The sequence below is a fragment of the Pyrus communis genome, chromosome 14 (genome assembly GCF_041283825.1).
Source record: "Pyrus communis isolate YQ-2024b chromosome 14, ASM4128382v1, whole genome shotgun sequence".
NCBI classification, from domain to species: Eukaryota; Viridiplantae; Streptophyta; class Magnoliopsida; order Rosales; family Rosaceae; genus Pyrus; species Pyrus communis.
The window spans coordinates 4,992,307-5,008,639 of NC_142578.1; the positions used below are offsets into that span (position 1 = coordinate 4,992,307).

General features: G+C 38.3%; 1 protein-coding gene and 1 non-coding gene across 5 annotated transcripts; both read left to right on the forward strand.

The window, feature by feature from the left end:
* The first annotated feature begins 4,751 nt into the window (after positions 1-4,751).
* LOC137713002 (uncharacterized) lies at positions 4,752-8,261 on the forward strand. 4 transcript variants are annotated; one of them, XR_015955874.1, is made up of 4 exons: positions 4,752-5,460; positions 7,226-7,284; positions 7,371-7,817; positions 8,040-8,261. It is a non-coding gene; the product is annotated as an uncharacterized LOC137713002 (transcript). The 4 variants fall into 4 exon arrangements; XR_015955871.1 differs by having other exon boundaries at positions 7,628-7,817; XR_015955872.1 differs by having other exon boundaries at positions 4,813-5,460; positions 7,478-7,817.
* Positions 8,262-8,691: 430 nt separating this feature from the next.
* LOC137712338 (cytochrome P450 736A117-like) lies at positions 8,692-10,726 on the forward strand. Its single transcript, XM_088684611.1, has 2 exons — positions 8,692-9,712; positions 9,979-10,726. The coding sequence occupies exons 1-2, from the start codon at positions 8,738-8,740 to the stop codon at positions 10,588-10,590; spliced, it is 1,587 nt and encodes a 528-aa protein (XP_088540737.1). The 5' UTR covers positions 8,692-8,737; the 3' UTR covers positions 10,591-10,726.
* The last annotated feature ends 5,607 nt before the right edge of the window (positions 10,727-16,333 follow it).

Consider the following 16,333-nt stretch of genomic DNA (forward strand, 5'->3'; position numbering starts at 1 on the left):
AAATACATAATTGTATTGGGATACATAATTTGAAAAATAGAATGACATAACTATAAAGTACTAGAACATATGGAAAACATGGGTAACATGCATATAATGAGCATTCATTCAAGTATTTAACAAAGTCTCTTACAATTTCTTGAAAAAATCAAATGCAAAATTAAAGTTATCTATTTTTTGTCTAAGTGAGAGTCGCGACTTAGGCGAGCTAGGCGGGCCCCTAGGTGAGTCTAGGTGCCATTTCTTAATTTTCAAATGTTTAGAGATTAACCGTAGTGGTGGTTAGTTGCCTAGCGTTGTAGCGGTGGCCCCGAATATTAGGCTAGACACGTGTTGGGCGACACCCGTGACAAAGCTATTAAAAACATGCTTACCATTAAGAATACGTAATTAGAACGGATTAAACCAAAGCATAATCGTGTTCAGAGCATACAACTACTCAAGAATAATAGGAAAGAATTATTATGAAAAGGTACGAACAAAGAAATGATACCTATACTGAGAGGACTCGAGATTACTTATGTTGTAGAGTCCTGATGTCGAGATCATGTGTCTCGTTCCTAACTCCTGAAGGGGCGCAAAAACATAAAAGGTGAGTGGACCAAAGTTTATAAAAATAATACTAGTAATAAGAAAACCATTTTCTTTATGAATATACTAACCCCCTGTTTTGAAAACATAAATAATACTACATATAGGTTTTATAAAACCCTAGCATGCCACGCAAAACCTTCGTAAAACATGTATGTGTAAAACCATGCTCAATAATGCTGAAAACATTGCTCGAAGGCAAATCTGTAAATCTCATCAGTGAAGTACTCAACTAGGGGTATCATAGTCGCCTGAAGGTAGTACATGTCCATCACCCAAAGGTGAAGCTGTATAACCTGTCCATCACCCGAAGATGAAGCTGAATAACTTGTCCATCACCCGTAGGTGAAGCTAAATCAAATAGCATAACATCCACACCAGCACTAGTCGTGGCTAGTGAAGTTGTCCGACACTGCTTTTGGCGGTGAAGCTAAGGGTATATAATATATTATATCTCACTCCTCCATCATCTGTGTCCTATGGCCATGGACATCTATACCCGTGGTGTGCGGATGTGCCATATGATAACCCACTAGATAAGTACTAAAAACGTCTCAAAAACTCATATTAAATCTCGAAGTTCAAATGCTCAAAGCATCATCTCATAAAATCATATAACTTTCTAGTTCAAACCATCATCATAACCATAATAAATCCATATCCGTAAATCCACTATATTTCATAAATCATAAAAAGCCATGATTTGTTTCGTAAACTATAGTAATATGTAAATTCGATAAATCAATATATTTCATCAACCGTAAATATATAAATTCGGAAAGCAATATATAAAACATACTTAAATCATGAAATGTGAAATGCATGCTAGGCTAATATTTTATAAAAATGTATAAGCTATGAAGGGGTCCACTCACATATTTTATTGCCCGAGAACCGCTCGAACTAGAGAGGATGACGTCGGTCCTCGCCAACGGGCCTAAACACAATTATGGACCTTTTAGTAAAACTCTTCTAAAACATTAGAATTTGAGAAAACAGATGGCGGATTCGAATTCGGCATGTTGAGGAACCTAAGGAGGAACCTCAGGTTCTTCACTCATACGCCACTGTGTGGCGGCCGGCCGCCCCGACTCTACGAAAAATCAAACAACTCCAAAAATTCCCAAATTTTATAAGAATGAAGATCTCAATGAGAGGAACAACTTTCATACCTGTTACTAAGGCCAATTTAGCTAGGAAAAGCCCCAATTTCACTTAAACCCACCGAAAACCCTAAAAATGGTGGCCTTTGATTCGACTTCTTCGGTGCTCTGCTGCACCAACCAAGGCTTGGGACTTGTTCCTGACATTAGGGGAAGTATATTGGTGGTGGGAATCAAAGAAAATCTTTGCAGGAACGTTAGATTCGCTGCAGTGCACCTATGAACCCGTACGGTGCATTTCTACCCACACCTGAGGCAAATTTCCATCTATTTTTGGGTGTAAATGGAAGAGGGGAGATCGTGAAATGTTTTCTAGGTGGTGGATCAACTTAATTCGTCGGAAAATCGATGAAATTTCGCCGAAATTGTGCATTAGAATTGGGTCAGGTCGCAAGGAGAAGCGAGGTCAAGGGTGATTCAATACTTCTCCTCTCTCTTCCTTCCCTTCTTTCTCTCCCCTCCCATTGGTTCCCTCTTCATCTCCTCCTTTTGATTAGTCCGGTTCCTCATTTTCTCTCATTTCTTTTTCATCTCATCCACACACGTGGCACTTCCTGACTGCTTCAGATTGTGCTGGAGCTGAAGGTTAAATTTACTAAAATACCCCCGACTTTAAACGTTAATAACTCCTTCGTTATAGCTCCAAATTACGTTCCGTTTGTGCCCACACGTTCGTGACGATGAGTACTATGATAATACGCCAAGAAAATGGATCTTACATGACATGGCAAGGTAGTCAACAAAGTCAACGCATTTGCCTCAAAGGGCATTTTCGTAATTTCATATTTTAAAATTATAAAATTGTAATAATTGGGGACGGGTCGTTACACTAGCCATCTAGCCCCATAACGGTGGCCAGCTGCCTAGCACTTAGGCTGTGCTATGTGAATGTAAGAGTAGCATTTTTTTATCTTCTAATAGGTTTCGGTTGGGGGTTTGATGTCAATTTTAACTGTTATGGAGGGCGTCTATGTGCCCTAAAGTTTCATACATAAGCAAAGATAGGGAGAAATGGAGTTTTGCGAACTCTCCCTGGAACTAGAAGACCGGTTCGAGATCTTCGAGTATATTCGACAGTTCAATGTGTCTATTGTCACTTCGCCCAAAGATGATATCATCACGACCTCTCTTTTCGTATTGCTAGGGATGCTTAACGTCACTTTGCCAACTGGCATTACCTGCGCTTTTATATCATGCTAGCGTATTTAATGATTTCTTGTGATGAATATATTCTAGCTACCTTTCTTCGGCTAACGCGTGCTCTAAAGTTTCATAACATAAGCAGAGATAGGGAGACGCGTACGATCATGATTGTTTGCATACATGCTCCAGCACCATATTTTGTTTTGTCTTCTCCCCGAGAAGATTAAACTGGTGGACTAGCTAACTAATCCCTTGAAGAAAACAAAAATAAAAAGTTAAATTAGTGTTTGTTAATTGTTTCTTTAGCTGACAAGAATCGGCAGGCCGGATGTTGACTATGGTGAGCGAGGAGGATTTTGCTGATGTTCCCAAATTTCTTTGAATTGACGTGTTGGAAAAAAGTCTGTAATATTTCGTTTCTTGTGGGTTAAGGTTATGTGTGTGCACATAGATGATAATGTTATCTTTCTGACTTATTCGCCCTAAAGACTAAACAAAAATATTAATAACTATTAGTATCGGGGACACATAAACGGTAGTTCAAAGAGGGGGATGATGACGAAAAGGATTTTGTCGACATTTTGCTTTCAATTCAGAAAGAACACTTGGCTGGCCGTTTTCCTATTGAAATAGTCACCTATAAAAGCTCTCATCTTGGTAAACTCTCTCTCTCTCTCTCTCTCTCTCTCTCTCTCTCTCTCTCTCTCTCTCTCATCTTGTATGTTAGAGGTTAATATCTTAATCAAAACATTTCGTTCTTGTAGGATATGTTTGCTGCTGGCAGTGATACAACATCTACATTCCTAGAGTGGGCAATGACTGACCTTTTGAGGCATCCAAGGGTCATGAAGAAATTGCATAAAGAAGTAAGGGGAATAGTTGGGAACAAAACAGGCGTACTCAAGCACTTTTTGAAGGCGATGATGAAGGAGGCCTTTCGCTTACATCTACCAGTTCCATAACTAGTGCCCAGGGTACGACCCCAGAAGTGGAAATAAGTGGTTATTATAACCAGTATATACAAAAATACTGATTGAAATTGAATCAACTTGGTACTAGGGTTAAAATAAGCTTAAAGATAACACAAGCATGTATGTTATAATTACATGAATTGATACAAGAACTCCTACTTGAATGAGACGCCATTGAAGAAGACATAAGGCAGTCTTCTACTCCCAGTACACGATAGTCCCTTTTCTGTGTGAATAGGTCTCAGTCACTCTTAGGGCTTTTTACGTATGGAAGCAAGGACTATAACATCATATATATATAGTTAGGGCTTTTACTGCCTATTAATAGTTGTGTATCCCCATCATCTTAATTATGATTGAGTCATCATGATTCAATATCTTTGCATTGAATCCCATAAAGGGTTCCTATAATTAATTTAGTTGCATGGAGTTAAGACTCCATAATCCTCACGATATCGAGATTTACTAGATCACTTGTATCACAAACAATCCATAAAACAAGTTAATTGTAATCCAAGTAATCTTTATTATCACTCATCGTCCTTCATTAGAACTTTACCGTTATGACATTACTTTAGTCTAAAAGAAAGGTTTGGAATTGGCACTGTAGAAATGAACAGTGTTTCAACTCGAGTTTCAAATTAATTACAACCATGCAATTGATCTGTTTGTTGGTTTTGGGTCAGCGTCCCGGCCCTCAGCCAGGCCCAAATGTGTTGGTTTTGGCTGGGAAGCCCGGCCTTTAGCGAGGCCCAATTTATTTAATTACATTTTTGTCCATCAAAGATTACGATCCGATGGTGGGGATGGTCTATTTAGAAGGGTAATTTTGTCCTCTCCGTTTTGGGCGAGATAGGGGGTCACCGGGCAGGTATCATTTGTTGTCGTTTCGGGGAGGGTCTGCGAGAGAGAGAACGAGAGAGAGAGAGAGAGAGAGACAGAGACAGAGAGAGCGAGAAACAGAGAGAAAGATGGCGATGGAAGGAGAGCGAGGGGGAGGGGTAGGGGTCTCGGCGCTGTTTCTGCAGATGGGAGGGTCGGTATGGTCAGAGAAGACCATATGGGTCGTCAGGATTTCAAGGAGACGGGGTAGGGGTCATCAACAAACCCTACTGAGAGTAGGGTGTGCTGGATCTTGCGCTGCACACCTCCAATCCAAAGATGAGTTTTTTTTTTAAATTGTATTCTTTAATGGTGCCTTAGATTTTCTAATTGTTTAGTATGTTAGGTCCGGTTTTGGGGGATTTTTGATTTTATAGAGAGAGATGGATAGGGAGATAGAGATAGACAGAGAGATGTATGATTTGGTTATCTTTTATTTTTATTTAAATTTATCCATGTATAATGTGCGTATATTTATAATAAAGAGTTGTGATAAGCCAGTATGCCATACGACTTTGAAAGCATTGATTTTGCTTCTCATTCCTTTGTTGATTGATTTTTTTTTTTTCCCATTTCTTGGTTCCTTGTGTATTTCTTGGTTCTCTCTAATTTTTGGCTGTGGGATGATGCTTGCAGGTGAACTATATGCACAGGTTTTTGGGATGAGTTAGGAAGATCCACCTGAAAACAGCATACAAGATAGAGAACTGGTATGCTGCTTTGTCTTTCTGTTGGATTTTGATGTTTATGTTCTGCTACTAAGAGGATTTTATAGTGTTCTAAATCTGTTTTGTAAATGTGCTTAAAGATTGGACATGTTCTTGAATATTAGCCATGTTGTTTGAATTGGAAATGTGATTGAATATTAGGTATTTAGTTTGAATTGATTTGGATATGTGGTTTATTGAACTGGAATTTCGATATGTGCTGATATGAATTGGATATGTTGAATTAGAGATGTGCTACTTTGAATTGGATAGGTTGAAAAATGACAAGCCATGGTATATTGACTGTTTTTTTTTTTGTTTTTGTTTTTTTTTGTTTTTTTGTTTTTTTTTTTGTTTTTTGCCCCAAATTTACGTAAGTCCCAAAGGTTGAATGTCGTTGCAATTTGGATGATCAGCCAAAACTTTAGAAGAAAATAATTAGAAAACATGACTCAGGAGAGAAATAACAAGTCCATCACGTATTAGAAAATCATTTTTGCCCAGTGATCGAAATCATTACAGGATTAAAAACTAGAATCCGACTTTGGAAGAACTTCCATTTTCTTCTAATAGCAGCTTCATAGATTTAGTCTAATGTATTTTTTGTACATTTTTAACAACTGAATCTAAAATCCCTCTGTACTTTAAACTTCCTCCTACAGACATCACATTAGAGAATTATAACTATTCAACATTCTTGGTGCATCGGCAGATTACTGATTGTAGCACGGAATTTTAGCAAAGTTCCTTGAATTATTGAAGCCTTAATGCTTTCCAAATGTTTTACTTTGATTCATTGTCTCACATTTTCCATGGTACAAGTTTACATGATTGCAAGCCGATGGAAAGAGATAGATGTAGGGAGAAGCGGGAATTGGGGAGAGAGACAATGAGCAACGGGTGCGGTTGCTTTTTAAAGATTTGTTTGAATTGTTTCTCCAGTTTTTTTATTTTATTTTTTTATTTTTCTTTTTCTCGAGTTCTTTCTATTTGTTTGGAATTGTTTCATTTTTACAGATTCTTTTGGTCCCTGCCACTAAACTTTGATTTTTGCTGAAATGTGACTTTTGCTATTAATTTTGTAAACTAATTAAGATGCTTAATGTTCCCTTATTTGTGATTAAGACAGGGCATATGAGATATTTTTGGTGTCAAAATTCGTGTTGGTAGTGTTGATTTTCCTATTTCAGCAAAAGATTTTTATAATTGTGAATACAATATCCAATTTCCCTAATTTTATCACTTATTATTATATTTTTCTTCAGTTCATACTGTCATGACACTTTATTTTTTTTGTTGGCTGTGAGCATGCACATATTGTGTATGACATATGCAAGTATAAGAGTGAGACAGGAGAGTGTCATGTAAAAAGATGGAAGAGTTTGTTATATATTGAGGGGAGGTGAATAAAAGAACATCCTTATGGAATGATCTATATAAAGACATGGGGAATATGCTGGCTTGTTGGTAGCTTATGTATACAAGTGAATTCAGATGACACAATGAGTTTGATATTCAAACAAATGTCTGTTGGTTCAGTTTTTCAATCTTTAAAAACTGTCGTATCAATTTGAATATGTAAGTTTATGTTTATTCTTAGGTAAATTGTTGTCTTTTTTTGCTGATAAAAAGTTTACAGTTTGGCTGTGTAAATGTGTATAGTTTTATACTTTTCGCGCGGTTGACAATTTGATAATGGCTGAAGTGCATTCTTTAATGAAATATGTTTTCTTTCCTCGATCGTGAATGTCTTTTTGGTATTTTGCAGATCAAAACAAAGTGAAAGCTTTTGACTGTGAATTTTGCAACTGCTGCCTTACTGCTTTGGTAAAGTCTCAACTTCTTGATAATATCAATTAATTTGGCCTGTGATGTTAGGGTCTTGAGTTGAAAGCATATGCTACATGGCATAGGTCTAACATGATTAGAACTTTAATATCATGATGTGTGATGCTAATTAAGCACAATATGAGTATCTGTACCAAGAAAGACATGAGGAAAGCTCGCTTCTCTGTCTCAGCTGCTTCTCTTCTTCTCCCCATTCCTTCGAAAGCCCCTCTTCATTTTCATTTCTTTGGTTCTTCTCCCCCAACTCCAAAAACCCTAAACCCCAAATCATGGATCCAAAGCTCTTCGCCAGAACCCTAATCCGAAATGCGATGGTGAGCAGGTCCTGCTACACGAGCAGGACCAAGTAGCTGACCCTCTACAACAAAATCACCCTGCTCGGAAACCCTAGCTTGAATGTGGTTCCAGAGATCGACGACTGCGTCTACAATGGCAACAAAGTCCGAGTCACAGAGCTTCTGCGCATCATTCACGACCTCCGAAAGCGGAAACGCTTCTCCCAAGCCCTCTAGGTTTCCATCTTTCTTTCTTACCTTTCAATTTGTGTTATCCCCTGTTTGGTTGCTCAGAAAATGAAAGAAAATTGAAAGAAGCATCAAAGTAATTAAATTTTAGACTAGTTAAAGAAAGTGAGTGAAAGAGGGAATTAGGATTTTTTTTAGTTAATGTGTTCGTTTGTATCATAAGTAATTGGATATTCGTCTGCTTTCGTAATAATGTGTTATGGGTTGCAGATTTCAGAGTGGATGAATCAGAAGGGGATATGCATATTTTTGCTGGTTGAGCATGCCGTGCAGCTGGATTTGATTAGGAAGGAAGAATTTTGCACAAATTGCTGTGAAATAAAGCCATTTTGAGTCTGGGTCAAATCATATTGGACATTGTTGCATCATGGAGCATGTGGTTGCTGGGAAGTTTACGGATGTCCTATACATCGCCATGTATTATTTTTGTTATGATTATTTCAAAGAAAATGAAAGATGACATAGAAACCAATAACTAAGGAAGTATTGATTTGGTATTAAGGTACTTTTATAAAAAGTGGATATAAGAAAAGGCTGAACTTAAAAAAGTGTTTGGTAAACATTTAAAACAACTTATTATTATAGTTTTGGGTGAAAAAAAAAAATTGAAAATGTGAAGCAGCAAAAATGATTTTTTCAATTTTTTTTGTAAGGCACGATAATGCCAAATCAGCCCTAAGTGAAAGGAAAAAAAAAAATTGAAAATGTGAAGCAGCAAAAATGATTTTTTCAATTTTTTTTGCAAGGCATGATAATGCCAAATCAGCCCTAAGTGAAAAAAAAAAAAAAAAAAAAAAAAAGAGGAGCAAGGCAAGGAAAATGAAATTTGCGTTGGAATATACAAATGGAGCAATCTCTGGCACACGTGCTAAGGAAAGAACGCCACCTACCCCACAAAGTAGGTTTATATGTATAAACACACAGGCGTAGCAAATATGTACACGCAAACACATTTTCTTTTCCTGGGTAGGACAATGATGCCGGTGAATGAAACCACCTCGTTCTTGCAACCTCTGGCCTTCACACTTGTGGCTATTTTCATCATCCTCATCTACAGATGGTACTCCTCCACCACAACCACCAACAAAACCTCATCACCACCTTCTCCGCCGAAGTTCCCTATCATCGGAAACTTTCACCAAATAGGCTTGTACCCTCATCGCTCACTGCAAACATTATCTCAACGCCATGGCCCTCTCATGCTTCTTCACTTCGGACGTGTCCCAGTCCTTGTTGTCTCTTCGGCTCAGGCAGCTCGGGAGATCATGAAAACCCATGACCTCGTATTTTCTGATCGACCCAAGTCCACCAACTTTGAGAAGCTTCTCTACAACTACAAAGACGTTTCATCTGCTCCTTATGGTGAGTATTGGAGGCAAGTTAAAAGTGTATGTGTCTTAAATCTTTTGAGCAACAAAAGGGTTCGCTCTTTTCGCCTTGTCAGAGAAGAGGAAACCAAAACCATGATCAGCGACATAATGAAGTCATCACCATCTGTTTTGAATTTAAGCGAAATGTTTGTGAGGCTTACTAATGATGTTGCGTGTAGAGTGGCTCTGGGGAGGAAGTACAGTGGTGAAGGTGGGATGAAGTTTGAGGGACTTTTGAGGGAGTTCACTGAGTTATTGGGAACTAACAACATTGGGGACTATATCACATGGCTTTCTTGGTTGAGCCGTCTTAACGGTTTGGAAGCCAAGTTCGACAAGGTGGCTAAGAAGTTTGATGACTTTTTAGATAAAGTGGTCCAAGAGCATATGGATCAAGGTTCAAAGAGTGGAGATGATGGCCAACACGATTTTGTCGATGTTTTGCTTGCAATTCAGAAAGAAAACTTGGCAGGTTTTCCTATTGAGACAGTTAGTATTAAGGCTCTCATCTTGGTAATCATCTCTCTCTCTGTCTCTCTCTCTCTCTTTTTCTGTTAGAAAGCTATTAAATAGACTGATGAGTACATATATTAGATAAATAAACTGCTGAAAAGCCAAACCTTCAGTGTTAAATCTCAGTGTTACAAGATAAATAGTAAATCAAATCGGAGAAGTTGTCATGCTCCCGCTGCTATTTTTCCATTAAAACCAACACAATTCTTCCTCTATGTAAGAATATGTATTTCAAATACCTTAATCAATAATATTAACTGTTGCAGGATATGTTTGCTGCTGGCACTGATACCACATATACAGTCCTGGAGTGGGCAATGACTGAGCTTTTAAGGCATCCTAGGGTCATGAAAAAGTTGCAGAATGAGGTAAGAGAAATAGTCCGAAAGGGAGAACACATAACAGAAGATGATTTGATTGAAATGCACTACTTGAAGGCGGTGATGAAGGAGACTCTTCGCTTACATCCACCAGTTCCATTACTAGTGCCCAGGATTGCAGCCCAAGATGTGGAAATAGGTGGTTACAAAATTAAAGCCAAGACACACGTTATGATCAATGCATGGCAAATTGGAAGAGATCCCAAACTATATGAAAAACCAGATGAGTTTGAGCCAGGAAGGTTCTTGAATAGTGAGATAGATTATAAAGGGAATGACTTTCAGTTAATTCCATTTGGTGCTGGTAGGAGGGTCTGTCCGGGAATTCAATTTGCCATGGCTGTCAATGAGATAGCATTGGCAAATATAGTGCACAAGTTCGACTGGGCGTTACCTGGTGGAGCAAGTGGGGAGGATTTGGACATGACTGAATCTACTGGTTTAACCGCGCATAAAAAAGATCCTCTCAGAGCTGTAGCTATTCCATATTTATTTTGAAAGATTGAGGCTATAGCCTATATCCTGTATTGAAAAAGTTGGTCGAATCATTTGTCTAAGGCTGCTGCCATAGATGTACCATTTGGAAAAAGATAGCTGCATTATCACTGTGAAAATCAAAATTTTGGTGAACATATTAAGACCTGGTTTGGCACTGAGGTGATTCTGAAAAAAGCTGGTATCAAAAAAAGCTGGGAGCTGTTTTTGTGTTTGGTAAACATTCAGCTTCAGCTTTTTTTCACAGTTTTGGGTGAAAAAAGCCAAAAATAAGAAGCTGCAAAACCCAGCTTTGAAAAATCGGCTTTTTTTCACATCTGTTTTACATAAAAGTTTACCAAACACTATAATACTGTTTTTTTTTTCAAAAGCACTTTTACAAAAAAGTTTACCAAACATTCTGCTGCTTTATTTCACAGCCGCTTATTCTCACAGCACAGCAGAATCAGTTTTTTTTCAAAGCACAGCAATACCAAATCCTAGACTTGGCATGTGACTCATTAAAACCGGATAAGTCATCAAGAGAGACGCGTGTCAAAGCTTGGTGGAACGGAATTATTTGAATTTAATTTAAATTAAATCAAATATTAGTTGGTGGAGTCAAATCACAAATCAAACCACAAATCAAGGCTTGGTTCTTTCGTCAATTAATCAAGCCCGTAATCAGGGCCAAATCCATCCGTTGCCAAGATTTGGAGAGCCTATAAATTTAAGGCTCCAAAACAAAGAAGGGGCCAGAAATCTCACACCCAGACGCTGAAGCTCTGAAGCTTCAAAACCCCAAATTCCCAAACACTTAGAAGCTTCAGAAAGTTCTCTGCATTCTTTGCCACACTTGTGAAGAACCACTAAACATCCCTCCATGTGCTAGTTCCTCCATTGCCAAGAGCCAAAACCTCATGGCATCCATTCATTCAAGATCAAGTCATCGCGACTCTTGAATCAACAACACATACACCTAACAGCTTCGAAGATCGAATTAGAGGATTCAAGTTTTGTAAACAGAGATTGTGATCCTAAACTTAGAAATTCATAAATCCAATTTATTACTCTGTACATGTATTCTTGTGTTATTTCTCGAAGAAAATTTGTGTTTACGGTCACACAAATTCATTTAAAGTAAGGAAGATAATTTAGACACGGTTAGGATTTGATTTCATTTACCGTAAAAGTCAAAGAAACGTAGGTCCAAAAACAAAAAGTAAAGAAGAAATCAATGCTTATGCTCAGTTAATTGTGCTTAAAACTTGTAGATAATGAAAGTTGAGGATTTACCATAAAAGCAATGAGTGATATGGAAAATATGTATCCTAATTTCTTATAAGCACATGTAATATCTATTAACTTTCCAATGTCGGACAAGGAAAGTTTCTGAAATTCACTTAACCTGAGAATATTTTGTGTTATGTGTTTGTTCTTGAATTAGAACCGAAGGTACCTACTACCTGAACTGCTCTGAAAGGTACGAGTTCACATCGATGTAACCATATACACCTTTGAATAGTTTTTTATTCATCAAACTACAGTATTAGCACTACTTCGATCTACGAAGAGTAATGCTAAATTACAACATTTTTATCCCGAAAATGTAAAACTGTTGAAGTAGCTAGGTAATCTCTTGAAGAAAACAAAAATCAAAAGTTAAAGGGTAAATTACACTGTACCTCCTCAGGTTTGGGGTCTATTACAATCATATACAACATCTGAAAAACATTTCACTTTCATACCTCACTTACTATTTTATTTCAATATAGTACCTCTGCTACAATTTTCATCCATTGATCCGTTAAGAGCTGACGTGGCTACCAAATTTGTGTCACGTGGCAAAATTTTTTATTTATTCATTTAAAATATTATAATATTTTACCCTATTTATTTTAAAAAAAAAACCCATCTTCTTCCCTAGCCTTTCCCTTTCCCTGCAACCATAACACCCATGCAACCCCCAAACAACCCTTCTTCCCTTCTCTCTCCACGGCCGACGCCCTTGCAAACCCCCCACGCCATCGTGAACTAGTCGGCAACCCATCTTCCCCTACCTTCTTCCCCTCCATTTCCTCTCTCCAAGCTCTGCGACTCCTGTAAGATCTCCCCCTCCTGATTCATTCTCTGCCTGCCCTACGACGCCATGATCCATGAGCGCATCTGGATGTGTGACGCCATGAATTCATGCAATACCAGCCTACATCTTCTTCTCCCCAGCTTTTTCTCCAGTAACTCCACAACGTCTGCAAGCTTCCCAACGCGGATTTTAGAAACCCCTGTACCATAATAAAACCTAGATCTCAAAACCAATAAAATGACCGAATAATTGCGGACGAGGAAGGGGAAAACCATTAACCAATTCGAGCATTGCACATGATCTTGGGTCTTCAAGCGGCTTCTCCGAACAAACAATTTGAGCTCAGAGACTGTAGGAAAGTCGAATGGCGACCAGACAAGGCTTTTTTTATCTCTCTCACTCAATCCCTGCTCCCTCTGATTAGATGACGAAGCTGACACCACTTCCTCATGCTTTTCGATCCTCAAAATCCACGGCTTGCCTCAAATTTTGGCCTCGCGGTCATGCACTACGTTTCGTCGATCCCCCGTGCCCATACGTTGGAGTGGAACGAGCCAGTGTTGTGCTCAAAGGTCGACGATGGCCACAAACCACTATGGACAAAGACTCCAAGCCTTCAATTCCTGTCCGCAGTTGGGGAAAGTGACAGAGAGGGAGAAGTTGAGGTTTTGGTGGTGAAGGGAGGGGATGAAGGTCGGGGAGGTGAAGAGGGAGGAGATGGAGGAGAGGGAGAAGATGGGGGGTTACAGGGGAGGTATGGGTGGGGGTGGGTTGGGGGTTGCACGGGAGGTGGGTCGGGGGAAGTTGGGTTTTTTTTTATTTTTTTTTATTTTTAATAAATAAGGTAAATTATTATAATATTTTAAACGAATAAAAAAATATTTGCCACGTGACATACATTTGCCCGCCACGTCAGCTCTTAACGGATCAATGAATAAAAAATATAATGGAGGTACTATATTGAAATAAAATAGTAAATGAGGTATGAAAGTTTTCTGTTTTGAAAATATTGTATGCGATTGTAATAGGTTTCAAATCTTCTTGCCCAAAGTTAAATTAGTGTTTGTTTCTTTATCTGACAAGAATCTGCAGGCCTGCTCTTGACCATGGTGACCCAGGAAGATTTTGTTAGTGTTCCGAAATATCTTTGAATTGATGTGCTGGGAAAAAAAACAAAATTGACTCATGACTTGTATGTGGATCCAAATTTGTCCTAACTAATCAAAGAAAGTAGCAAAAAGTTGTCTGTAATTTTTTAGTTTTTTGTGGGTTAAGACTATGTGTGCGCACGTAGATGATAATGTTCTTTCAAACTATATTTCTCCTGCAACTAGTGTAAAAAAAAGGGGGGTACGCGAATATCCAACATAACTTTTGAACTGTATTCGGCAGATTTTTGCCGAATAGGTAGGTAAACTCAAAACAAAAGCATCAGTATTCGGAAACGATCAACCGAACACAAGGTAACAGTTCAACAGACCGAACATCAATGACCTATTCGGCACAAAATTTTGTCCGACAACGTAAGGACTTTCAAAACCAGCAGTCTTCTGAGAAACAGAAATTAGACTTTGACGTAAACATAAAAAGGATCGTAATGTAATAGCTTCACCTATTGTGGACGAAGTTACAGTTTGTTTTAAGATACGAATTCTCAACGGTGTAACCACGTACACCTTCAAATAGTTTCTCTAATCAAACTACATGATTAGTAGTCGTTCCATTTTTAGTTTGGAAGGCTGGGCGTGTGAAGATGTCGATGATATCTACTTTGGAGGCCCAAAGATGGAGATTCGTAAGATCATGAAATCTGAAACCTACTTAGAGTTGTATGTTTACAAATCCAAGCAAAACTGAAAGTCCTACGTTTCATAAAATTCATCGATGTCTGATTTTTCTACAATCTTGTGAGACAAATAATGGAGTTACAAGGTCAATGCCAGCAAGTTAGAAAAGTTTTGATGTTCCTATTGTCTTAGAAATGATGTGGTTAAGAAAAATCAATGAAAGCTACAACCTACGCATTTACCGGGCTGTGATAACGTACGCACTCTTCGACTTTACGTTGATTCCTTATGTGATGATCCTATCCGCTCAGTACCTAGAATTCAGATCTTTATTTGAACAACAAACGCAGACACAATTTCTTTACGTTTCCTAGTACAAACACTTATCAGAGATTCAGATAGAAGATTAAGATGCTAAGATATCTTCTACAAATGCTAGAACTGCATGAAACCTCTAACTTTTTGCAACCTTTTTCCTTCACGCCTGTGACCATTTTCCTATTCCTGCTATACAAATGATCCTCTGCCCAGGAATTCAGTTTGCAATACCTGTTAATGAGATTGATCCGGCAAATATCGTGCACAAGTTCAATTGGGCATTGCCCGGTGGAGCAAGTGGGGAGGGTTTAGACATGACTGAATCCAGTGTATCCCCTCGAAGCTGTTGCTATTCCATATTCCTAACTGTCTATGTACATGTAATGGCCTTCGTATTTCATGTCTAAGGCTCTAAGCCTACTACCGTCGCCTATTATGTTAGCGTTGTCTGCCGCTATTGCCAAAATAACATAGCACAACATGCAGTGCTAAATATTATGCATGTGAATGTAAGTTTCTTGACTGTGTTTTGCTTTGGGAATTTTAACTCAGGGTATTTCCTAGAAGGGTTTGTTATCCATGGCCGTTCGTTTTGCCTAAAAGCCAAGTTCCATCATATGTTCATGAGAACATCACAACAGGAAAAGGACAGCTTTGTTATCTCATGGACTAGAGTAGAGTGGGGAAGATAATCTAGGTATGGACCTAGGGTTAGGTTTTGAGTGCTTTCATCAGAAGATTGCGGGGTACCTGCAGTAACAATAATGGTATACCTTTCCTAAATTTTAGAGAGGGTAAAACTCAAAACCAAAGCCAGCAAAACCGCCTAGCTCTTGGTCGATTGGTATTTCTCTTCCCAACGTTGGAAAGAAAGTCCCCAGTTGGAATCTCTTGTAGATTGAAAAACGAAACAGTAAAAGTGTTGAGAATTAAGCTGCCTCCTAGCTTTAGAGACAACCTGCAGAAGGTAATCCTGCAGATGAAATCAGAAAGGAAGCAGAAAAGCATGAAGAAATGAAAACCTTACTAAAATTAGAAGGAACCTTTTAAATTCAACGGCTAGTTTCCTTTCCTAGTTTTAGAAAGTTTACAGCTGGTGTTTTATTTTTAATTGTACTGAGCATTCTCATCTTCTTCCAAGTGGATGGATGATATCCTCCAAGAACCATTAATGGTCGAAGAGGAGTACTAGGTCCCTAGTTCTAGGATCTGGTTTTAGACCGGCTGTGGTAAGTTATAGTTCTGTAATTTTGTTTTGAAGATTAAGAAAAAATACAGAAAGTCTTTTTGCTCTTCCGTCTTCTCTCTAGCAAAAACAAAAACTTATTCAAACGATTAATCAAGTTTGAATCTTTATCAACCAAAAACAATATGCCTGGTACCATTTCAAACATGGTATCAGAGCTCTTGGTCTGATTTCGAAGAAGGGACGTGATTCTGTGAAGATACAAATCCAGAAAGGATTAAAGGTGGTACCTTTATAACCATTTGTGCTGTGCTACCTGAGAAGATGGTCGGATCAAGCTCCTCCGGTGGTGATTTACGAACACCACAATTTAATGGTTCAAACTACGATTTT